General features: G+C 33.5%; 4 protein-coding genes across 7 annotated transcripts; 3 read left to right on the top strand and 1 right to left on the bottom strand.

Annotated features, from left to right (window-relative positions):
• Positions 1 to 517: 517 nt before the first annotated feature.
• Positions 518 to 9,638, top strand: LOC107425140 (GPI ethanolamine phosphate transferase 2). 4 transcript variants are annotated; one of them, XM_025076783.3, is made up of 18 exons: positions 518 to 667; positions 832 to 896; positions 1,081 to 1,174; positions 1,855 to 1,899; positions 2,015 to 2,182; positions 2,276 to 2,360; positions 2,448 to 2,554; positions 2,908 to 2,988; positions 3,388 to 3,440; positions 3,536 to 3,638; positions 4,553 to 4,696; positions 5,555 to 5,651; positions 5,909 to 6,134; positions 6,235 to 6,328; positions 6,495 to 7,508; positions 8,373 to 8,465; positions 8,589 to 8,872; positions 9,305 to 9,638. In XM_025076783.3, the coding sequence occupies exons 1-18, from the start codon at positions 584 to 586 to the stop codon at positions 9,447 to 9,449; spliced, it is 2,982 nt and encodes a 993-aa protein (XP_024932551.3). In that variant the 5' UTR covers positions 518 to 583; the 3' UTR covers positions 9,450 to 9,638. The 4 variants fall into 4 exon arrangements, with proteins under 4 accessions (XP_024932551.3, XP_015890563.3, XP_015890565.3 ...); XM_016035077.4 differs by having other exon boundaries at positions 570 to 896; XM_016035079.4 differs by lacking the exons at positions 518 to 667; positions 832 to 896 and having other exon boundaries at positions 1,079 to 1,174; positions 2,010 to 2,182.
• Positions 9,639 to 10,567: 929 nt separating this feature from the next.
• On the top strand, positions 10,568 to 12,184 carry LOC112492609 (uncharacterized). The gene has a single exon (XM_025076766.3). It carries the CDS (start codon positions 10,646 to 10,648, stop codon positions 11,813 to 11,815), a length of 1,170 nt encoding a protein of 389 aa, XP_024932534.3. The 5' UTR covers positions 10,568 to 10,645; the 3' UTR covers positions 11,816 to 12,184.
• Positions 12,185 to 14,859: 2,675 nt separating this feature from the next.
• LOC112492544 (transcription factor bHLH131) lies at positions 14,860 to 15,874 on the top strand. The gene is given in 2 exon segments (XM_025076387.3): positions 14,860 to 15,066; positions 15,428 to 15,874. Coding segments are annotated over 2 exon segments (654 nt in total).
• Positions 15,875 to 16,688: 814 nt separating this feature from the next.
• LOC125423906 (uncharacterized) lies at positions 16,689 to 17,682 on the bottom strand. The gene has a single exon (XM_048479748.2). It carries the CDS (start codon positions 17,234 to 17,236, stop codon positions 16,922 to 16,924), a length of 315 nt encoding a protein of 104 aa, XP_048335705.2. The 5' UTR covers positions 17,237 to 17,682; the 3' UTR covers positions 16,689 to 16,921.
• Positions 17,683 to 24,607: the final 6,925 nt, after the last annotated feature.

The following is a 24,607-nucleotide window of genomic DNA, read 5'->3' on the forward strand; positions in this document are numbered from 1 at the left end:
ACAGTAAAGACTTCCAAAATATAGTTCCTTCTGCATATGAAGCTAATGTGAAACAACTAGGTGCTTAACATGGCGACAAAGACCTAGTAATACATATATGCCACCACAACCTTATTTTGGATAAGTGAAATCTAAAATCGAATTTGCATATGTTCAGAGATGTCCGTAGCTAGATGCATGTCCTAGTGCCATGTTACAAGCAGTTTAATCTCTCAAAGTCTACACAGAGTATTATCGCCAACATTAATTCTAGAGTTTGCATCATCAACACTAAAATAACCAAAATGAGAAAAAAGACATTTAATTCAGACTTGCAGGTATTTGTAGTATTGTCAGTTCAAAGAACCATATAGTCCAAGTGATTTCTCATTATTTGAAGTGTACAACAATTTTGACAATCCACCGCAAATTTGATCTGTTTGATTCACAACAACTCCCTTAGATTAAAGCAGCTTGGAGTTTGTCCATGTGAAGGAATCCCTCTGTTTTTTTTTATTTTTTTTATTTTTTTAAGCATCATTTGATTGTTAAAAGTTTTATTCATACCACCAATATATATATATATATATATTGATAGACGGAAATGCCCTTCACTGGGCAGGGAAACCAGTCGAGTCTTGTATACTTTCTTCTTATTCGTTCGCTCCTCGTCCTCCTAGCTCTGCAAGTAGTTCATTCATGGATTCGTCTCTCAGATCAACAGGAGACAGAGAGAGAGCTAATTTTTAGATTTTTTTTTTCTTTTCGGATTTCTCTCCAAAAAAGAATAAAATGTCTTCGTTAACATGTACGAAGCTGACGCTATTCACCATTGCTGGAGTTGTTATTCAGATGGTTGGCCTCTCTATTTTCGTTTTCGGTTTTTTCCCCGTCAAACCAGCTCTCTCCGGCGTCAGGTACATTTTCAATCAATCACTTGTTTGGTTTCCGAGGAAAATTTTTTTTTTTCCAATTTTTAAAAAACAATTTACAATGTCAAAGTTTTAGTCTTTGATTATTTCGTTTCCCCATTTTTTTTTTTTCTTTTGAAGTGTGTGAATATGTTTTTGCATAATGATTTTCTTTTAATGGCTATTTCAGTGGTCCAGAGAGTTATCGTTCACCTACAAGCCCTTCAAATCAAAATCAGAGCGAGAAGGATCTCTCTTCTAATCAGCGCAGATCACTTTATCAGGTACTTGTTATTATTGTTGTTTGGGAGCAAAGGTTACAGCTTTGCTAGTTTATCAAGTCTGCTTTTTTCCTTTCGCAGCTTTAGGTTTCCACTTGTAACAGTGATTTTGGTTAAGTTAGATAATTGTGCCATTAGCAAACAATTTATCATTGAGGATATGTTGTGTCTATGAGTTATATTTAGATTTGAGTCATTTCAAATATATGGCAAGCGAGCTTTGGGGTTACTGTTTTCGTATTGGAACAGTCACTATCATTTCCAATCTTAATTAATTATCTCCTTTGAATAGAGCTGACTTATAGTTGATGATGGACCCAATTTTATATGTATGTAATGCTCTAAAAACGCATGCTCAGTGCGTTCAATTCAAGCAATTAATCTTGTGCATGTTGTATGAGGCGTCATTTCTGGTGATACATGTCACTTGATATTTTACATTTGTTTTATCGTTGTTGAAAGATGAAATTTGATTGGTTGAAATATTGACATCCAGAAATTGTACTGCTATGTGATTTAAGTTCTAAATTTAACTGTTAACAAGGGCAGGAAGTTGAAAGGGGTATGGAGATAAAGGTAGATTATTAGTCAGTCTGTTACTTGTTCATGTCTGTTAGGTAACAATTATAACTTGCTTGAGAACCTCATCATTTGACTTGGAACTTGATCTGTCTGTAATGTAGGAACTATCTGGGATCCCTCCTTCATTTGATCGTTTAATACTAATGGTATGTAAATGTTCTTGTTTGTATACCATCTCTCAAGTATTTTGTGGCTTCCATATGCATTAGTTGTTGATGTGGATAAGATTTCTGGTTGTCATTTTCAACCATGTCAGTTTAGGTTATTGATGGTCTTCCAGCAGAATTTGTTCTTGGCAAGGATGGTAAGCCTCCGTGTAAGACATTGATGGAAGCTATGCCCTATACTCAATCATTGTTATCGACTGGAATGGCAGTTGGGTATCATGCAAAGGCGGCACCTCCAACTGTTACAATGCCTCGTCTGAAAGTGGGTACAATTGCCATCTTTCACATATGCAATAAAACAAGCATTCCTGTGTAAAGCTGTTTGTCATCTTATTGTCTTACTATGTTATTGCAGGCTATGGTTTCTGGGGCAATTGGAGGGTTCCTAGATGTGGCTTTCAATTTTAATACACAGGCTTTATTAGATGACAATCTTCTTGGTTAGTTGTTAACATCTTCTAGAAGTGTTCCTTCAATAAGTGGTTATGCATAGAATGGCTAATATGCTTTTTATTCTTGGTTTGCAGACCAGTTTTTTAAGATTGGTTGGAAAATGGTGATGCTTGGTGATGAAACATGGCTTAAGTTATTTCCTGGGTTATTTCTGAGGCATGATGGAGTTAGCAGCTTCTTTGTAAGTATTTACAAAACTGGATATGGAACATGTGAAAGCTCTTACAACTTGTTGTTTAATCAATACTGAAATCCAACTTCATGAAGTAGAATGTTGAGTTAGATTTTTTGTAAATGAGCTTGGCTGAACTACCACGACCTGTTTAGCTTTCTTCATTCAGTTTTCATCTTTCTTTTGTTTTAAATATACATTTATTTCTTTTTCTTTGAAGTGAATTATTTGACTAATGTTTGATGTTGGTCTACATTCTGTTTTGGTGCTTATCATATTATTAATAAGACTTGTGTCACTTTAGTCAGGTACTTATATGGTATTCTAACTTGCAAAATATACTCAATTTCTCATTGTTACAGGTTAAAGATACTGTACAGGTAGATCAAAATGTTTCTCGACATTTGCCGAATGAGCTTATTAAACATGATTGGGATCTGCTGGTTAGTCCAACTGTCTATTATTATTGAGAGTCTTGAGACCTAATCTACCTTAATACTTCTGTTGGTTACGATTTTTTTCAATTATAGTTGTTGTCTTTAATGGAATTGGACCTATTGGTTAAAGAACTATTCCTAAATGCTTTCTAGTTGGCTTTAAAGTACCATGTAGGTTGCTCTTTTTCCCTTTGATACTTTTAGAAGATTATTGTGTATTTGAGCATGTAATGTAAAAAAATTTGAAGTTTTTCTTTCAATTGTTTATACAGGTGCTTTCAATGGGCTAAAGTATTTTAGTTCAAAATAAATTTTTTTTAAATGAAGATGGGATACTTGGGGAATCACTGTAGTGCTTTATTAACCACTGGTTATTAAATTCTTTTAACTAAATATATGATTCAGATTCTTCATTACCTAGGCTTGGACCATGTTGGACATATTGGTGGTCGCAATAGGTATTAACTTTTCTCAACTGTACTGTAATCTGATTCAATTAATTTTGTGATTTTGATTCTTGAGTATCACTTATTACGTTGTTGAAAAATTTCAGTCTGTTGATGGCCCCAAAACTCAAAGAGATGGATGATGTGGTGAAGATGATCCATACAAGTAGTATCCTGAATCAAGCAAACAACAATGGACATACACTGTTGGTTTGTGATACTTTTTTTTTGTTTGTTTCTTCCCGCTTATCATTCTTGATGTTTGATATGGCTCGAATTTATTTGTTCAGATATCGTAGATCCATATCACTTTGTGGATTTGCAGTCCTTTATGATTAAGAAAAAGAATAGTTATTAATTCGTGTAACACTTTTTCTAATTTAACCATTTAGGTAATAAAACCTTGAAGTACTCTCCAAAAGGCATTAGATACCAAAGAGTACGATTTCACGTCCAAATACCTGTTTGTAATGATACTTTAGCATCTTGATATGCTCCCTCCTTTTCTTCTAAGTCTAGGATCATTCCATGCTTGTCCACAATCTGAGCACATGGTTTCCCTTGTGTACAGCCATCTCTGTATCTGTGCAAAAGCCAATACATGCTTCAACACATGGAAGACTTAATAGATGTATGCAGTCATTTAACATATATTTGAGCAAGGAAAGGTATTGTTTCTGTTATTTGCCATGAACTTATATGTTGGTCATTAAGGGTATGTGAAGAGAGCAATTACTCACTGTTAGAGGCTGTAATACACAGATGACCCTAGGAGTAGATTAAGTGGATGGAAATGTCCAAAAGTTGAACCCTGATCATCATTCTCGCAAGTAATTATTAAAGTAGTAATGAAGAGTGAAGCATGAAGAATGGTATCTCTACCTTAACAGTATTTTGTCTTTTTGGGTGGTATATTTTGTGCTGGTAGTCTCATGTAAAGCAGCAATTAGATCTTGCATGAGAGATGGCATCTTCTGCTACATTGCTGATTTAAACTCCTAATTCTTAGATATATTGTCACTTTTAGCTAGGATGTTTATTTTGACCATTTTTCTTTTTTGTTATTCTGTCACTAAAGTAGTTGAAGAACTTAACATGTGTACTGTGATGATTTTCATATCTAGGTGGTAGTTAGTGATCATGGCATGACTGAAAATGGTAACCATGGAGGATCTTCCTATGAAGAAACTGATTCGTTAGCTCTGTTTATCGGCCTGAAAAGTGATGTCTCTGATTATTTGTTGTCTAAGGATCACACTGTTTTCCAGGTAATATCATCTAACATGTTGTACTTATATTGCACCACAATCTTAAAATTGTGATGTGCTTCCTATGCTTTACCAAAATTCAACAAGAACGCTTTTGAACTTGTTAGGACCTAGGAGAAATTTGCATTGAGATACAAAACTAAATTATTTCTACCCTTGTAAAATGAACTTTTAAACCAGAAAAGATGCCTACCTAGGAGAAATTTGCATTGAGATACAAAACTAAATTATTTCTACCCTTGTAAAATAAACTTTTAAACCAGAAAAGATGCCTAGAGATGGTTATCTGTGTGGACCATGGAGAATTGCATTGGAGACAAGAACTTGATCCTTTCTGTCATTAGTCTTTCAATATATTGGCTGTATTTCTTTTTCATTTTCCTTTTTGGGTTTCTAACTTCTGACATTAAAAAATTTGAGATTTTTAAGTTTCTTTGCTACTTTGAATTAATTTTAACTATATGAAGGCATTGATCTTTAAGCTGACGGTTAGTTGTAAACTTTCTCCCTTAACTTGCATCCTTTTTTGTTTCCAAAAAAATGCATATTCTACAAAAGGGAACAATCATACCATAGTAATTTAAGTTTCTCCAATTTTGGATTGCCATACGAGGACTTCTTTTGGCATTCAAGTGATCAATAAGATTCACTACTTCAGATGATTAAAATCTTTAAACTCCTATAACTCTAAAAATCTATGAAATGATCTCTATTTCCCATAGGGTTTCCAAAATACTATAATGTGTCTATACTCACCAAAGATTATACCATCTTTTGTTATGTTTTCCTTCATAGTGATGTTTCCAAATTGCCTGTGGCCTTCTTTTCATCTCCCGTCTCTGCTTGATGTGTTAACAGGTTGACATTGCACCAACGTTAGCTCTTCTCTTTGGCGTACCTATTCCAAAAAACAATGTTGGTGTCCTTATTTCAAGAACTTTTTGGCATTTAACTGGTATATCTCTCTCTCTCTCTCTCTCTCTCTGTGTCTGTTGCTAAAAGGTAAAAGGAGGTTACGGAGGGGGTAGAAACAAGAGATGTGGACAGAATGGGAACGTCGTAAAAGAAAAGAAAGTATCCCTTTAATCTTTTAGTGTCAATCTTGCATAATGTTTACAGTTACATCATCTCATGTTTAGAGAAGGCTCTTATATTAACCAGCATGTGTTTATTTTCTTTTAATTTGTTTTTGGGTGTTCTTGGTGAGTACAGATGACCAACAGCTAAGGGCACTGGAGTTGAATTCCTGGCAGTTGTTGAGATTACTGGAAGCACAATTACCTGGTTTATCATGTGGAAGTTCTCCATATGATGGTCTGATTTATGAACAAGGATCCAGAATAAGCAAGTGCAATGGTAGCTTGGAGAAGGTCTTTTGCTGCCTATATATGCATGCTGCATTTCTTCACAGTTCCTGGATGTCTAAAGAAGTATCCAGGTTTGCATCTAACACCATCTATTTTGCTAATAATGACATGGAATTCCATTAGGGATGCTAGTAATACCAGTGTGCTTTCATTGTAAATTGTGACAAATAGGTCAACCTATCGGGAAGAGTACAGTGCCGTTGTGGCAGCTTATCATGAATTTCTAAGAACTGCTAGTGAGTGGTTATCACGCAGAGCCTCTGATGTATGTATTATATTTTAAAATGGTTTACATGTTGAATGTAAATATATTCCCTTGTAAATATGGACAATAGTGGGGTTCTAATTCTTGATCAAGTAAACAGAACTATTCATTGTTTTGACCTTAAATATCAGATCTGATCCTTTTTTATAATTCTATCATATTGCAGAGACCTGTGAACCTACTTGCTTTTGGAATTGCAGCAATGCTCCTCTCAACCCTATTGTTGCTGGGTCTTATATTTTTCATCTGCAAAGAAGTTTATGTTGGAGAGAAGCAAAACCCTTCAGACTTGAAGAAAACCTCGTGGTGGCATTTAGATGAGGCTTTTTGTGTGGGTGTTATATTAATTCTCGTCTTAAGTATGGGATCAAGTTCTATGGTGGAGGAAGAGCAGTATCTGTGGCATTTTTTTTCTTGCACTTTGAATTTTTTATTCATGCGTAAAGCCATACAATCTGTCCAAGGGGGTAGAGCAGGAAAAAATTTTAGTTTGTTAAAGGAAAAAAACAGAACTGGTTTTCAAATAGGTTCCATCTTTATGCTTCTCATTTCTGGAAGGGTCATGAGAGGCTGGCATCAAGGAGGAGTAAATTGGACTAATCTTCCTGACATATCTAAGTGGCTTGAGCAGGCTGGGAGTGATCATGTAAAATCAATTCAGCTATTCTCAGGTCTCCTAGTGATCATCTTAAGTTTGGCTTCTCTATTTATAGTGGGATCAAATACAAAATTTGTTCTAGTTGTTGGATTTAGCTCTTTAATGTCTGGACTATTGGTTATTCTTCATCTCATAAAACATCAGGATAGCATGTTTGCCCCATCCAGTTATAGTGCTACATTGTTGGTACAAACAATTTATGCACTTGTGGGTACTGTGACACTTGGTACTTCTGTAGCCTTACCATGGTTTACAACTTCTTGGATTTATAATGCTTCTTCAAATTCTATTTTCCATATTTCAACTTCCAATCCCAATGAACTTCGGCACAAGTCTCTGCTATTGGAACTAAGAAGTGCTTTGTTTGTCATTGGATGGACATATATAGTTTCATGGTGTCTCCTGCAGCTGGTACTTCAACAACCAATTAACTCAATGCCTATACTATTGCTTCTTGTACAAGTTTTAGCCAGCATGATTTATTCTTTTTACAGTGGACTGCATCATAAGCAATGGGTTGAGGTCAGTTACAACCTACTCATGTTTTTCAGTAAATGTTGGTCTTCTTTTTGTAAAGCGGAGGACATTTTGCTGTTCTAAAGATGGTAATAACTGATTTCTTAAATAAAAAGAAATTGTTAGCACTTTAAGAGTGAGAAATTCAAAAGCTTTGGGATTAATATAGGTTTGGTTCAGAGAATTTAGGAGTGGCATTATATTCATGACTTTTGAAGTAAAGAGTAGGTTTCCAAAGTTGCCTTGAATCTTGATAGCAACTTTTGTAAGAAGAATTAAATTAGTTGTATCTCATTGGAGAAATTATGCCTAAAATACAGCTCCAAATGTTGAAGGATTTTATTGTGAAGGCACAATATAGCACGGGGTTATCACTACATTCTTTGTACTTCCTTCATAAAATACTCCACAATGGAGAAAAAAGAGCATGTGTCTTATTTTGTGTTAGCTAAAACCATAAATTCATGCTAAGGTAGCTTGGCTGTTGGGTTGCTGGTTAGCTAACAGGTACAAGACTTATGAGCTGCAACAGCATATTTATTGTTAGTTACTGTCTCCTTTGACTCATGACCCTCCTAAGGTATCCCCTGTATTAGCTTTGCATAGTTAATTGTAATTCATGGGTATGCTTTTCTTAGAAACCTTTGCTTGTAATGGTTTGGAATGTACTAAATGGGGAATTATGAATGTGTTTCCTTACCAAGAAATAGTTGGATATTTAACAACACTGCAAGTTCGACTTTAAAACTATGTTTGTTGTCATATTTTGGTGAATGGTCGTCTTTTAATATACTGCATGATGTGTATTACGTGGTCACTAAAAGGTGACTTTATTTTAGGCACTAATGTTGCATGGTATTTTGCTTATAGGTTGCTGCGATTTACTATTTGGGGATTGCTGGTCATTTTGCTCTAGGGAATAGCAATTCTCTAGCTACAATTGACGTTGCTGGAGCTTTCATTGTATACCTCCTATACCACAGCACATTGTATCAAAAATTACATTTCATATGCATCCATACTATATTTGATGTTTGTAGAAGCCTCGGATGTGTGACATTTCTGGCATTATTTTACTCATTGCAGGGCATCTCAAGTCACTCAACTGTACTTTCTGGTGTTTTGATGTTCATGATCACTTATGCATCTCCAATGTTGGTAATTCTAAGCATGGTGATGTACATCTCTGTGAAGGACAGCAGCCATCTGTCATTTTCCTTGAATCTTGAGTCTGGACAAATCCTTCTAAGAATGCTTGGCTTTCCTTGCCTCGTTCCACTTGGTTTAAACTCCATTTTGTTGACAGCCTACACCTTCATATTGCTGTTAATGAGGAATCATCTTTTCGTTTGGAGTGTCTTTTCTCCAAAGTAAGTTTCATGAACATGCATAGATATATTATACATGCATGCAGATAGTATAAGAGATATCACACAAAAACACGTACAGAAAGGATACATATTTTCCATATCAATATCTATAGATATTATGTATAAGGGAGGGACATATATTGCAGTGAAACAATTTTTTTTAAACATTTGAATCTGGTTTTTTAGTGCGCATAGCAATGCATATGGTGAGGGACAAACATAGCAATGCAGGACTTTGTTATTACCCAGTGTTCCTGACTGCAAATAAACTATTGGCTTTTTACCTTTCGATATGTGTCTTAGAGGGAGGGAAACATAGGAGCGAGATCAAAATTTTTTAAGAAGACCTATCAATGCCCAAAACCATTGTTTCAATTGTCCATATTTACTGCTTGTGTTCTGAATTTTGGTGTGTTTTTTTCCTTCTTCCAGGTACCTTTATGTTTGTGCTTCAACCATATGTGTATATACCGGAGTCTTTGTTGTGGCTGCAACTACGATTTATACACACTTGGTGCTGTTACTGCAGAAACGGATGCGGATATCTGCTCATGCCGCAAATCACAAACATTTTTAATCTGCTTTATTAATGACGATATATTTAAGCTAGTGTTGTATCAGTGGAAATTTTGAGTTATGCACAGTAAATTTGTTGAGGTAAACTGATAGAGATGTCCGTCAATGGTTGGCGATAAATTTTTGTATCCCTAATTTATAGGTAAAGGTGGATGAATATGCAGAATCAGGAAAAAAGGCTTTTCATTTTTTTTTTCCCATTGATTTTACTATTTTGATCGCCATAAATGGTCTCAAGAACAAAAATTTGACAATTGACCCACCAAAAACATTGGAGAAGATTGGTAAAATGAGATGAGGATCTAGATCAATGAGATTTTCATTTCACATCAAATAAGAATTACAACGTTCGTAAATAAAATTCTTTAAGTTCAACATGATTCTAATGCATTCACAATGTTTGAGCGTCTCTTAATGTAGGTTGGTACCTATTCATGATCACGCATTCATATAATTAGTATAGTACACAATACTTATTCGAAGTTTTATTTTATATGTCAAAATTAAATTATTTTACTACTTATTTTAGTTAAAAATCCTCTAGCTTAAATATGATTTTTCATTAATATATGTATATATATATATATATATATATATATATATATATATATATTTTGTTTCTTTCTAATTTGTAGACTTCTTGTTATTCTCCTCCTTACGACGTCGTCTGTGGTATACTTCGATTAATTGCAGCCCAAGCAACTCAGATTTGGTTCAACTGTCCGGGAAAGACCAAAATACCCTTCATGTATACATATATATATATATATATATATATATTTTGTTTCTAATGTATGAACTTTCTGGTTTGAGTTACATTACTGTCAGCCAGACTCATTTCTAAAAACTGCAAAAGCGAAAAGCTACGACGTCGTCGCAACAAAACGCCTACGATAAATTGCAGCCCAAGTAACTTAGACTTTCTCCAACTGTCCTTTAAAAGACCAAAATACCCTTCCATCATTTTCCCGCTCACCAGCATAACTCCTCCGTCATCCGTCCCAACCGTCCACGTCAACACCATGACAAACGCATGAACATCGAACGCTTAAGATTGAACTGTGACTGCAATTGCACAAACTGCCTTTTCTTCAAAAGCTCATGCCCCTTTTCGTCCACACGGCATTTGTACCTTTACAAAACCCTTCCTTTTTACTCTTCCATTCTTAAGAGGAAAAAAAAAAAAAAAAAAAAAAAATGAAGCCTGAAAGCACCGAACCCGTATCCGACCGTCTTCTCCAAATATCGGCGAAATGTCTCAGCCTCCGAGACCTCGCCGGTTGCCGGAAATACGCTCTCGAAGCCCTACATTTCGACCCAAAAATCTCTGGCGCCGACCAAATTCTCGCCGTCGCCGACATCCTCCGCGCCTCCGACCGTCGTGTCGGAAACAACCACCGTGATTGGTACTCCATCCTCAAGCTCCGCCGTTACGAGTCGGTAGACCCGCAACTCGTCTGGTCCCAGTTCCAGAAGCTCATCGCCCTCGTCCATCCCAACAAGAACAAGTTCGCTTTCTCTAAAGAGGCTTTCCATCTCGTATGCGACGCCTGGGCCGTACTATCGAGCCCCATGAAGAAAACCCAGTACGAAAACGAGATTGGCAACGGGCAAGAACCCCAAGACCAAGAAAGCTCAGGCATTGGGAAAAACGCCAAAGCGTCCGTTGGGGTTGAGAGTTTCTGGACAGTGTGTCCGTACTGCTATTACATTTATGAGTACGAGAAGGTGTATGAAGATTGTTGCCTGAGGTGCCAGAATTGCAGAAAGCCGTTTCATGGGGTGGCGATAACTGCGCCGCTGCCGGAAATAATGGTTCCGGGGAAAGAGCAGTACTATTTCTGTTATGGGTTATTTCGTCTGAAGCTGAATGGATCAATGGAGAAGGACAAGGAGGTGAGTGACAAGAAAGGTGGGGAATTTAGCAATGGTGTTTTGGAGGGTTCAGATCAGAAGGTGGTGGAGATTTCTGATGATGATGAGGAAGGAGATAATGATAATATTTCTTTGAATGCTAGTTTTGGGAATGGAAAGCAGGGAAAAAATGGAGAGAGTGGTAATGGGGATGTTGATGGACCATGCAAGGGATGGGTGAAGAGTGAGGGAAAAATTGGAAATGGGTTTGAGAAGCAGGAGAGTGGAAGAGGATCGGAATTGAGAAATGATGAGAAGCGGCGAAAGAGAATGGTAAAAGCTCCGGCTAGAAGGATGATGAATAGGAAAGCGATTGCCAGTAATACCAACAAGATAATGGGGAATAGGAGGATTGGAGGTTGGGATCCAAATGAGAATAATGGAGGTTGTGGAGTGGTTTTCTATGAAGGAGAAGATGATGTGTTTGTTGATTTGGAGGATATTCCTTGTTAAGGTCATGGAATGAACCTTTTTTTTTCTTTTCTGCAAGGTAGATAAATGGAAGACTACACCTTTTTGTTTACTGGGTTATAAACAGTGGAAGCTGTAGGAAGCAGGAGTTATAGCTAGAGATGGTGCCTCATAGTTTCAAAAGGGAAGTAAATCTAATCTACACAGTACAGTAACGAGCAAACTGCTTTGATCTCGTAGTCTCTAAGTAACACGATAGTTGTGGTGTAGATTTTTATTTTTTATTTATTTATTTTTTTTGACTAGATAGAAATAATTACTTTCTTCTATATGAACCACTTTATCTTATAAGGTTGAGAAGTAGAAAACTGTCCTGGTAAACTTCTGTTCTTGATTGGAAAAATGACTTTTGGCAAAGTGCTTACTAACAAGTGCAACTCCTCGAGACTTCTTGATAAGGCCCCTAACTCATTTTTTCACCATGCTCCTTTTTCTGACTTGAGGAAAAATCCACCTTGATAGTTTGTGGGAATCTGAATTTGTGGTTAATCATAAGTTTTTTCTATAACTAATTTTAGATCGCTTTCTTGAGTAAGTCCAACTTGGTATGCTTTCTAAACAATGTCTATGAAGAGATTGTTTAGGATGGTTTTTGCTATTAAGATCCAATTTTGCAGTATCCGATTACTCAGAACACATCATTGGAACTTCTATTCATGTATATATTGGTGCTAATCTATGAGTTCCTTTTACTCATCTTAAAGTATGGTGAGGCATTGGTAAAGATAATGGAAGCCAAATAGTGTTTCATAAATTCCAAATCTTTTATTTATTTATTATCATTATTAATTTTTATTTTCTTTTGACTATTTCATTGATTCGTATTCTTAAATGGTGCTTTCACCAAAAAATAAAAATTTCTTCAATGGTGCTTCATGGTTCATTCATTTATTAAAGCTGAGGTTTTTGAGATTGCTTAATTTCTTAAATGGTGCAAGTCTGAGAACTCTGTTATCGGTACGACTGACAACTGTCCTAAAATTAAAAAATAATGGTTACTATTTTAGGATTTTTAATGAATGCTTAGGTTCATAAAGCTGATGGAGCGTTACAAAATTGTACCAGGGATGACATTCAAAAGCAGCTAGCTAGTTAGCAGTCCGAAATATTTAATGGAGAAAAAGGACTGCACATTTTGTTCAAATTAATTCAATTACAAATTATTTAATTACCAGTGAAAATCCAGATTTTTTTTTAAAGAAAAAAGAAAAACTCTATTGGTAATGACATCACAGTCTCTTTGTATGAAGTACTCTTTTGAACCAAAAAATACAGAAAAAAAAAATATTGGCAGCCAAGCATTCTGAATTTTATCGAGGTTGACATATTGTATTCTAAATTTTTATTTTTATTTTTTATGATATTTTGCATCCCAAACTTTTTTTTTTTACTTGCATCGCTGGTTTTTTTGTTAAAAATACATGACGGAATGATCAGTTGCTTCACATGTACTCATCAAACGAGGATAAATCAGATAATTTTATTGTTCCAAATTTAGAAATTAGGGTTTCATTTGAGAAATTTATCGAAACCCTTTCTTCTTCTTCTTCTTCTCCTTCCACGATTCTCTTACATTTATCACATTTTTCACTTCTCACTTGCTCTTTCAAATCTAAAACCCCTTCTTTTTTTTTTTCTTCTTCTTCTTCCAAACCACCACTCTCAGTAACACCAACAATTTCAAAGCTGCAACGAAATGAAATTATTTCTCTTCTCTTTCTCTGTCTCTCTCTTTTTTTTTTCTTTTTTTTTTGTGTACTCTCTTTGTTTGTCTTCTCTCTCTAATGGATATCTAAGAAGCAAAACTCCATTTTAGCAATGGATCGAAGCTTTTTTTCCCCCTTTTTTTCCCTCAATTTTTTCCCTCCACATTTCCTAAATTCCACACATAGCCTAAAAATTGTAAAATTACCTGATTTATTCTCGTTTGAAGAGTACGTATGAGGCACCTGATTATTCCGTTATGCATTTTTAACAGAAGAACCAACGGTGCAAGTAAAAAAGAAGTTTGAGATGCAAAATATCAGAAAAAAAAATTTAAAATATAATGTGTCAACCTCGATAAAGTTCGGGATGTTTTGCTGCCAATATCCCAAAAAAAAAAAGAAGAAAAAAGAAAAGAAAAAGCGCAACATCATCATTTCAAGGTTAAAGAGTCTCTGGTGTTTCTACCCAACTAAGTTTTTCATCTTCATAAACTTAATTCTTGGTTGAATTAAACTTTTCTTTTTCTATTTTTTTCCCCGGAAACAGAAACTTTTGTGTATATTATCTTTTGGACGTCCATGATAAACTATTTTTGTCATTACACCCAAAAAAAAAAAAAAACTATTTTTGTGATGTTTAAGAGTTTATTATTGATATATATATGTATCATTATAATAATCAAGTAGCTAAATTTAATTTCTTTTTATGCCGCTGTGATCCGGCTAAAAATCCTCATACTTTTTTGGATCTTAAAATTGAAAAATAAAATCAAGCCACATTAGTAAATTTGTAATTGTCAGGGATATTCCAACCTCCTGATATCAATTCAGATATTTTACAATTTACTAGTAGTCATCATTGTGATTTCAATCGGTTATTTAATTTAATAGATTTTATTACTTCAATTCATATATTTATAATTCTCTCTCTTTTCCTTCTTCGTTTGATAACACTATACCTATAAAAGGTAAATGTGTGTCCTTTTCCATCTCTCTGCGGTTTCATTACGGTACAAAATTATTACATTGATCTTCTATACATACATATATATATATATATATATATATGATTATATATAAAAAATAAGTTGCAAAATCTAGCCAGTCCCTCCATGGTTTTGCTTCAGTAGGTGTCATTGTCTATTTTAATTGATATATATATTTCATGCACGTTAATAAAATGGGTTTCTCTTTTTGGTGATTTAATTATTTCTATTTGGAAAGCGATATTATTGAAGATACGCTCATGAAATTATTACAGTAAGGGAAGATATGAAATCCATCCAAAGTTATATTCCGTCAGGGGCTTCAACGACGCAAATGAAGTTGGGTTGCAGAGGAGGAGTAATCTCTAGTGCTGCCCACACCATCTTCAACTTCACAAACTCTCTGCACAGCAAGCCTAATTCTAAGGCCCAGGCAAAACTAGTTGCTGCTAAGAAACACAGTGAGACCGAGAAAAGATGAAGAGCTCGAATCAATGCCCAATACGTCACTCTTCGAACCATTCTCCCCAACTTGATTAAAGTATGTACCCAAATAACCAAAACCGAATGGTTTTGTCTCACAAAATGTTACTTTACTTATACAAAGACTTTCTTTTCCAAGATCTTGGACAAGTTTTGTGGAATAGGGCACATATATATTACTATCCCGTTAACACGATGATCTTGGACAAACATGGATCAAAGAATTTTCATATATATATATATATATATATTCAAATTATCCTTATGAATTAAAGCGTATTTTTAATAGGGCATATGATGTAGACTTGTTAATTAATTTATACATCTAACCTTAAAATGACTAATTAAATCATCCTAGTATGAAAATGACTATCAATATATATAGCTTGAACATTTGGCATGTGTGTTTATATATATAGATGGACAAGGCATCGGTGATTGGAGAAACCATTAGTCGGGTGAAGAAGCTGAAGAAGGCGGCGGCGAAAGTGGAAGCAGCATGTCATAGCGGTGGAAGAGAGGATGACGAGTGTGTTGTCCCCAGTGGGGCTGACGGGTTGAGTTTGGAATACTGTGAATTCGGAAGAGGGTTGGTGATGAAGGCCATGTTGAGCTGCGAGGACAGGGCGGGGCTGATGACAGAAGTGACGAGGGCAGTGAGGTCGGTAAAAGGGAAGGTTGTGAGGGCTGATATGGTCACTGTGGGTGGGCGGATCAAGATTTTGATGTGGCTGAAAGGGTTGGGTTGTAGTGGTAAAAATGAAGAGTTGGTGGTGCTGAGGAGAGCTTTGAAGGTGACCATGGAGAGACCTGTTTATGGTAATGTTAATAGAAGGGTCCGTTTTCTTCAAAGGGACTACTTCTGAGACCATATATATGCATGCATGCTACCCTTGTGTATTACTGGCTCCAACCATCTATCTCTCTTTTGATTTCTAATTCATACTAACTATATAGTATGACTATAGCCATAGAGTTTTACAGCAATTAGGTGAGTCGTCCAATTACACATGAATAATATAGGATTTACGTATAACATTGACTTACGTATTCCATGTTTCATACATGTTTTTGGAAATACTTCCAATATTTATATTTAGAGAAATCAATCCATATTCTTAATTATATACAACATAATATTGTTAATATCCCTATTGATGACACAAATGATGTGATGGCTGATATATAGCAGTAGATTATATAGCAGTAGATTCATATGTAAATGCTATATATATATATATATATATATAATTAACTAATACTAATAATCTTTTTTCAAATTAGTTTCCTTTTTAATACTTTTAGTAAAATTGTAAAAGACAATAAGGACTTGTTTGAAATCATGGTAGAAAGAGTGACAAAAAAGAATCTTTATAGTATACTTTGGGTGATCCATATTTACGTTATCAAATATTGTTAGGGAAGCATTGAATAACTTTTCCAAAGCATATTTTTATATAATTATATAATTAATGATGCTGATATATTGATAACATTTTACAATTTAGTTATTTATTTTTATCATTATGTCATATATATTGTTTTCAAAACGTCGGCTAGGCCTTTGATATAATATACACTATATGTATCTCTTTAAGGTTAGGTAGGTTTTGAAATAGGCTAGCATTGAATTTAATTTGTTGAGAAGATAAACTAACCAGTACTATCCCCAACTACATTTCGTCAAACACGTAGAAGCCCTCCTCCTTTTACGTCTTTAAATACCAATTAATCTTCTACATACTCAAAGCAAAAAAAAAAAAAACATATCAGAGTTCACCAAATATATTAGATAAAAGCAAATCTCTTCGCTCTCCACTTGAAACAATGGCAAATAATTTCAACCAGTGTTTGATATTGTCTTTGATGATGGCATTGTCTTGGTCAAGCATCAACATGAGCATGGCAGCTCGTCAGCTTTTGGAAACCCCAGCAGCTGAGCCTCCCCCAGCAAAGGCGGCGGCGATTCCCACAATTCCATCTCTGCCAAAGGCCGCCTTACCTCCATTGCCTCCGTTGCCAACACTACCTAAAACCACATTGCCACCGCTACCAGCGACAACATTTCCAAGCCTCCCAACTGCACCAACCCTGCCAAAGCCCACAACAACATTGCCACCATTGCCATCTCTACCAAAGAATAATATTCCAAGCTTGCCTTCTCTTCCCACAGCTCCCAAGGTGACTCTTCCGCCATTGCCTGCTATTCCAACTTCAATCCCTTCCATTCCCACCAATATTCCGTCAACATTTCCAACTATTCCTTTCTTTTCCCCTCCTCCATCAAATTAAACTAGCTATTTCCTATCTAGCTAGCTAGCCTTCTATGTAGCTCGAAAATTTTGAAATATTGAGACCTCCATATATATATATATATATATATGGTTCTATATTTGATGTGTTTTAAAGGCATATATTAATGCCAATATATTATTCGTTTGTCTTATTTCATGCATTGTTGGATACATAGTTTAGTTGTTTCCAATCGGTTTTTGGCGTGGATAATATTCATATATATTTCTTGTTTTTATGGATTAATCTGTGAGAATAACATATTATTATATGTGTTAATGTTTCATATATATTTTTTCTGTTTATTCTTACGTGCTTCTCTGATATTATTCATTGATTATTATGGACAAGGATCCTCTGTTCTCATTTGGTGTCCCTTCAATTAAAATGGACATATATCATCTAAAATGTAAAAGGAAACAGAAGTTTTATTACAGTTGGTCTCTCTTCTATTATGCCATCTGCCTTTCGGTTTCTTCATCTCTGATATTTTATTTCATCAGTTAAATTATCTATAAACAAATTTTGTTGGCTTTAATAATTTTAAATCTACTTACAATTTTCATGTGCCGATCCCACGAATGGCTCCCAATCACTAAGCAGCCATATCTGAAAAACCACAAAAGAAATGGAAATAGAGAAATAAAGGGGAAAAGAAATTCCACCATATAGACCATTGATGCAGTAACTGAGAGGGTTATACCACTAAATGTCCTAAAATTATGTAATTGATTTGGCTTTTAACCATGGCCCATGAGTGTGAATTGAGTGTTAAAAAAAAAAAAAAAAACCATGAGTGTACAATATAGAAAGAACATAAACGGTTTGCAAATATAATTAAAAAGTAACTTGCAGATTCAATTGTGAGAAATTAAAAAGCTAGAAGTAATTTATTGTGGGTTGATAGAAAAATAATGTAGAGATTGAACGGAAAAGAAAACAGAAAAAAAGACAGTGAAGGAATACTATTCTCTAAAAAAATTTTTAAATGAGGTGGCAATCCCTCAATGGGGAGACAGAAAAAGAAACATGGAAAAGGGACAGAAGATCTGCATCTGATTATTATAAAGGTCATTAATTTACTTTTATTGTGCGAAAAATGTAATTATAAGAAAAGACAATAAAAATTAACGCTAGCTTGCCTTTATTAACAATTAATTAAAAATAATATTACATGAGGAAGCCCTACATTTATGGAAGTTACCAACACATTCATGTTGATGACGGTGACGAAAATAACATTAACTAGCTGAGATTTCTAATGATAATTTATTAATGGTGACAAGAAATCCTAAAGATGAAATATTGGTCATGACATATATTCTCATATAGAAAGCCAAAAACTGGAAAACTTTTGTGTGCCTGTGTATATATAGAAAAATTATTTGGTTGAACGGGCTTACCAATTCGGCTACGGGTCCAACCAATAATAGATTGCAAACTCATTAAAATATTACATATTAATTTTTAAATTTGACATAACTAAATTTCTGATTTGGAATTAAGTGAGATTGGTGAGGTTGATTCGGTTAGTAAACTAATCATATTTATGATTTTAAAAATTTGTGTAATCAAAATATCAAATGAGGAAATTATTGCAAATGATAAAAAGAAAAAGAAAACAAACTCATGATTTCTCAAATCTTCAATGGTAAATCAATTTGCAAAATATTAGTTTTCAACACTTTTAATCGTAACCTTCAATTAATTAAATATTCATAATAAAATTTTAAAAAAATAAAAAATCTAACTTCAAAATAAATAAAGTAATTTCTGAAAAAATAAGAAACCAAAGATAAAATAAATTCTTTTTTTCGGTAAATGAAAATAAAAAATATAAAACTATTACACAATCAGGTTCATACATAATATAAGACGCTAGATATCTTTTTCCATCAACAAAATTTTATACTAATACTCGAACCCCGTCTTGACCCTAAATAAAAAAGTCATTTTATGATACCGTCAATGTTTATTCAATTTTAATGTTTCTGTAAGTACATATATACTATTGGTTCAAAAAAAAAAAAAAAAAAAAAAAAAAACAGAATACATCTATACAAGGGAGGTTTTTTTTATTTTTATCTCTCTCTCTCTCTCTCTCTCTCTCTGTGTGTTGAAAATCTATGTGGACAGTGATTTAATATCTTAGTAACATTTACAAAATATATTACTCAAATTTTAGATTTAGAGGTCAGCTTTTTCAAGAACAAATTAAGTGAATGCCAAATATCCTTAAAAATAAATTAAAAAAGAAAAAGCTCGAAATAATTGAGATTTTTTTTGGAGGTTGGATGCTGTTATTAATTCATGATCTAACATGAAGAAAATGAAAACAAATATGTTAACAAAACAATATTTGTGAAGAAATAATTGATTAGGATGAGTCCACACATTAATTATAGACCTGTCCAATTAAAAAAATGTCATTTCATTAAGATTTTTACACATCGTTTTAACACTTTCATATAATCAAATTTAAAATTGACAATTTTTATCAAAAAATCAATTAGCTTAATATTAACTTATTAACTTATTAAATTTCCTTATATAGAATTTTCACCCAAAAATATATTTTCTTATAAGGAATACAAAATATTGTGCCCAACTTAATTTTATTTTGCATATAGAGGTATTATTCAAAATATTTTATAAAAAAAAAAATGTGTTATCCAAAATTAATATGAATATTGTTTCTGTTATGCACAATAATATATATATATATATATCTTTATTTATTTATTTATCTGTTTTTAGTCTTAACTTTGCTTTTAATATTTTTATTGACATCATTTTGTTTTTAATGTATTTTTCCTTTCAAAATATTAAATTAAAAATGGGTGATCCTTATAAGGACACTGCAAATTGATTTGTTAATAAAAAAATTACTAATTTAGATTGATTATGTAGATGTATTTATGTGTTAAATTTTAATAAATTACCAATTTTTGATTGGACGTGCTTGTAGCTGTGTTGTAGACGCCAACTACTGAAATTTTTATTTAGTTATTTATTTTTAACAAATTGAAACAAAAGCAACTTAAAATTCCCGCTATCTAGACGTTACGAGTATAATGTGTATGCATTCAACTAATTTTTCTTCCTTCAAAAAAAAAAAAAAAAAGAAGACTAATAATTTTTATTATAAGCGATTTTTTAAATCCGACCAACAAGCAGCCAATTGCGTCTCAACTACTTTATTTTTCGTCATTTAATTTTTACTGATTGTGGAATGGGATGACATTCAATTTCACCATAGTTGCTTGCTTAATAAGTTTGAATATATAGACAATTCGAGAATGAGAAGAAAGACAAAAACATCTCTTTTTATTAACCATATGCGTGTCAAATATTGAATTTGGTACCAAAAACAAAAAATAATAAACGCATATACATATTTGTTGTGTATATATATACATTGTATAACTTAATTAAAGAAAGCATATATATAGATTGTCTGCCAAATTTTATGTAATAGTACTATCATGTCGATCCCATAAATGTGGTATTGAGGCCATTCTTTTCAGTGATAAAAGTTTCCCAAAGTATCCAAACAATTATTTCAATATATCCTTTTGAATTTTCCAATTAGGAAGAAGTAGAGGAAGCTCAAAACTCTCTTTCAACAGACAACGCTATAAATACCAAATGCAGATCCTGAGCTCTCCATCACTCCAAAAACAAATTAACTTTGCTAATTAAGATCAATTACCCTGGACACAAAAAAAGGCAAAGTTATTTACTCAACCTCCTCTCTACCATGGCTTTTCCCAAGCGTTGTTTCTTTTTCATCTTGTCAATGATGGTTCTGTTATCATTCTCAATTAGCACGGCTCTAGCAGCACGCCATCTTTCGGACACACCGACTGCCACGTCAGCATCAGCACCTATCCCTTCGCCTCTTCCCAAGCTGCCTAGATTATTGCCTAGGTTGCCTTCATTACTTCCAACTTCACCCACCATTCCATTTTTACCAAACCCTACAAATAGAATTCCATCCTTAATCCCCAGATTACCTACCTTTCCTAGACTCCCACTTTTACCAAATCGCCCAAAATGGCCTACTCTTCCCAAAACCCCAGCACCACCACCAATGGTACCATCTCCTGATCTGCCACAGTCACCGCCGTCCTCCATCCCAACAACCCCTTCAGACCCCGCCACGCCGCCCTCCCCCTCCGTCCCAACTAACCCTGCCGTTCCGCCGGCAAATCCAACTCTGCCCGATAATGACCCTTCTCCATCTCCATCAAATTGAACCCTTAATTTGAGAAGGAACCATTGGTCTTTCATATATATATATATATATATATACACATTATGACTCGCATAATATAATTACCACCACCACTAGTCCCACTATATATCCATATGATCTATATTCTCTTTCTCTTTGATATTTTCTATTTTCAAGTCTTGTGTAACTCAGAAACGTCCATGCTCATGCATTTGGGACATTACGAATTGTTTATGTTGGTTTTCTACTTTACCATGTGATCGTTTGCTTCTTACTCCTCTCTTTTAATTTGTATTCCACTTATCTTTTCTTTAATTTTCCATTGAAGTGATTATTGTACTTTCTAAATAAAATAATTTATAATAATACTATAGGTCTTATTGGATGTGGACCATGTGGTATCGTACTATTTCTATATTATCTGAATTTAGTCCTAGCTACTTATATATTACATGTGGATGTGAACAATTGACATATCGACGTTGTTATTTTATTCTTTGGATTGAAATATTCATGTCGTTACGTTAAGAATCTAAACATTCACAATCATCTTTGGCCTCCGTGTAATGTTGGAACATATATAAACATTGATAACCTGATGATGTATAGATCCCTGAAATTGTCAAAATCGAAACGCACCACAACCATTACATCTATTCTTGTTGTTCATACATTAGACCATCATGAATATGTCGTTATATGCACAGTAATCTTCAATGGTTACATTTCATAGCCCTTTATGATTTGTCTTTTTTTTTTTTTTTGGGGGGGGGGGGGGGTAATTTATGACTTGTATAATTTCAAATTACAAATGTCATGCATAGAAGTTGGAATTAGTTTTCAAGAGGCAAAAAAAAAAAAAAAAAAAAAACTATTTTTATCAGCAAAAATGCAAATTACCACGGAAAAGTTTAAGAATATATATAATCATTAATTTTAAATTTTGGCAAACTTAAACATGATGATACATATCAAGCCAAGAGTTTCCCATAAACTTGATAGCCCTTCTATTCAAAGAACAAGTAAACAGAAGCCGAGCTAATCAAATTACTTGTCACAGTTTCCATGAAACAAACATTGTAGTACAGTTTTCATGAGTTAATTGAAGATTGTTTTGTGAAGGAAATATGTCAAGCACACCTTTCTGACATATGCTAATAGGTCATGTTGTACGGCAACGATTAATTAAATTTTTGTACTGACCTTTCTTAACAAACTGTAAGACCACTTGTGATTCTTGTATTATTGGATCACGCTTCATATAAAAAATACTATATTGTGTACCACACAAATTGCACAAGTTTCAAAAAAATGAAGTATCATATGAATAAATAGTTATAAATTGGTAACTTTATTTTACCAATAACGTTATTGACGCCAACTCTATTAATCTAATTGATATGACACTTACAGTGATATTATTTTATCTTATTAGCATCTATTTAGTTTCATATCATATCATCCAGATTTTCTGTGCTTTATAATTATCAGTGTGTCTATTAATTCCTGTGAGCATTAATTTATTTTCGGTTATGCAATACGATTTTCTCCGTTCATCAGCTTCCATCATTGTTGTGAAGAAATCTTTCCGACTCATCTAAAGATTCATTATAGATTATGTGTTAATTGGCATGTTAAAGACCGATGAGAAAAACATACCATTACACAAAAATGAAACAAACTATTATTATTTTATTTTCCCAGAAGAAACAAACACAAGCCTTTCATTCCTCAACTCATTCATTTTCCTCTAAAACCATAAGTACTGTTTCTTTTCTTCTATCCATGATCCTAATTTTATTGCTCTTAAGCAATGAAAAAAGTCGAATAGTTCATTATCTTTTGATATCAATAATAATTTAACACAAATACATGTACTAATATAGCAGCTGCAGCAGGCATTTACTTACAATGAAAACAATTCCAACTCTTCCCAAAACCATTTTGCCTCCATTGCCCTCACTACCAACCCTGCCTAATGCACAGTACCAGTGAGATTATTTAAGTAGATCAATATAGTATGTTGCACTGGTTTTGCTAGTCATATAGAATTTTATTATATTTTTTTCTGGCACTATATTTTTTGTGTGAACAACATTAAAATGTGCATTATTGTTAACAGCTTTGGATCGTTTGAATAGTTAATTAACAAGCTTTTATGTCAAACAATATAACTCCTAAATATTTGTCTTATTGGCAATTTTTTAATTATCTATATTGATGTTCACTGATCTTATTCTATTTATTATATGGATATTCCAAGTTTATATCAATAAGTGAATAGGGGAAAAAAGAAAAAACGTAGAATATTTTTAATTATATTGTCATATTAAAATAAATATTTCAAATATATCGAGTTTCATTTCTTTGGAATATAGTTATTTAGTTAGGGTATGATTTACCAATGTTTTTTGCCAATGCTTATGACAAATCATCATGATAGTTGAAATTTCAATGGTCTAATCCAATAATAGATAAAAGATAGGCTTATAATTAATTTTAATAGGTTCATAATTGATTCTAACTTCTATATTTTAGCTATAGTTAGATTACATTATTTCAATAACAATGATGATTTGCCATAAACAATATTGGTTAAAAACCTTTATACATTTCTATACATGGAAAGGGCCCCAGTTAGTTATATCATCTCTTGGTCTCAATATATTTTAGACAGCCATTCTCATCGTTCATGCATTAGACCATCATGAATATGTCGTTATATATGCACCGTAATCTCCAAATGGTTACTTTTCATAGCCCTTTATGATTTATTATATATAATTTCCATATCGCAAATATCATGCATGCTTAGAAGTTGGAACTAATTTTCAAGAGGAAAAAAAAAAAAAAAAAAAAAAACCTTTATAGTTTTATCAGCAAAAATGCAAATTACCACAGAAAAGTTTAACAATTAACAATCATTAGTTTTAAAGTCTATCGCAAAATTAAGCAGATTTTATATATCACAGGCCAAGAGTTTTCATATAAACTTGACAATCTTTCCATTCGAAGAACAAGTAAACATCATACTGAGCTAATCAAATTACTTGTCATAATTTCCAAGAAA

Source organism: Ziziphus jujuba, chromosome 7 (assembly GCF_031755915.1).
Source record: "Ziziphus jujuba cultivar Dongzao chromosome 7, ASM3175591v1".
Classification (NCBI taxonomy): Eukaryota; Viridiplantae; Streptophyta; class Magnoliopsida; order Rosales; family Rhamnaceae; genus Ziziphus; species Ziziphus jujuba.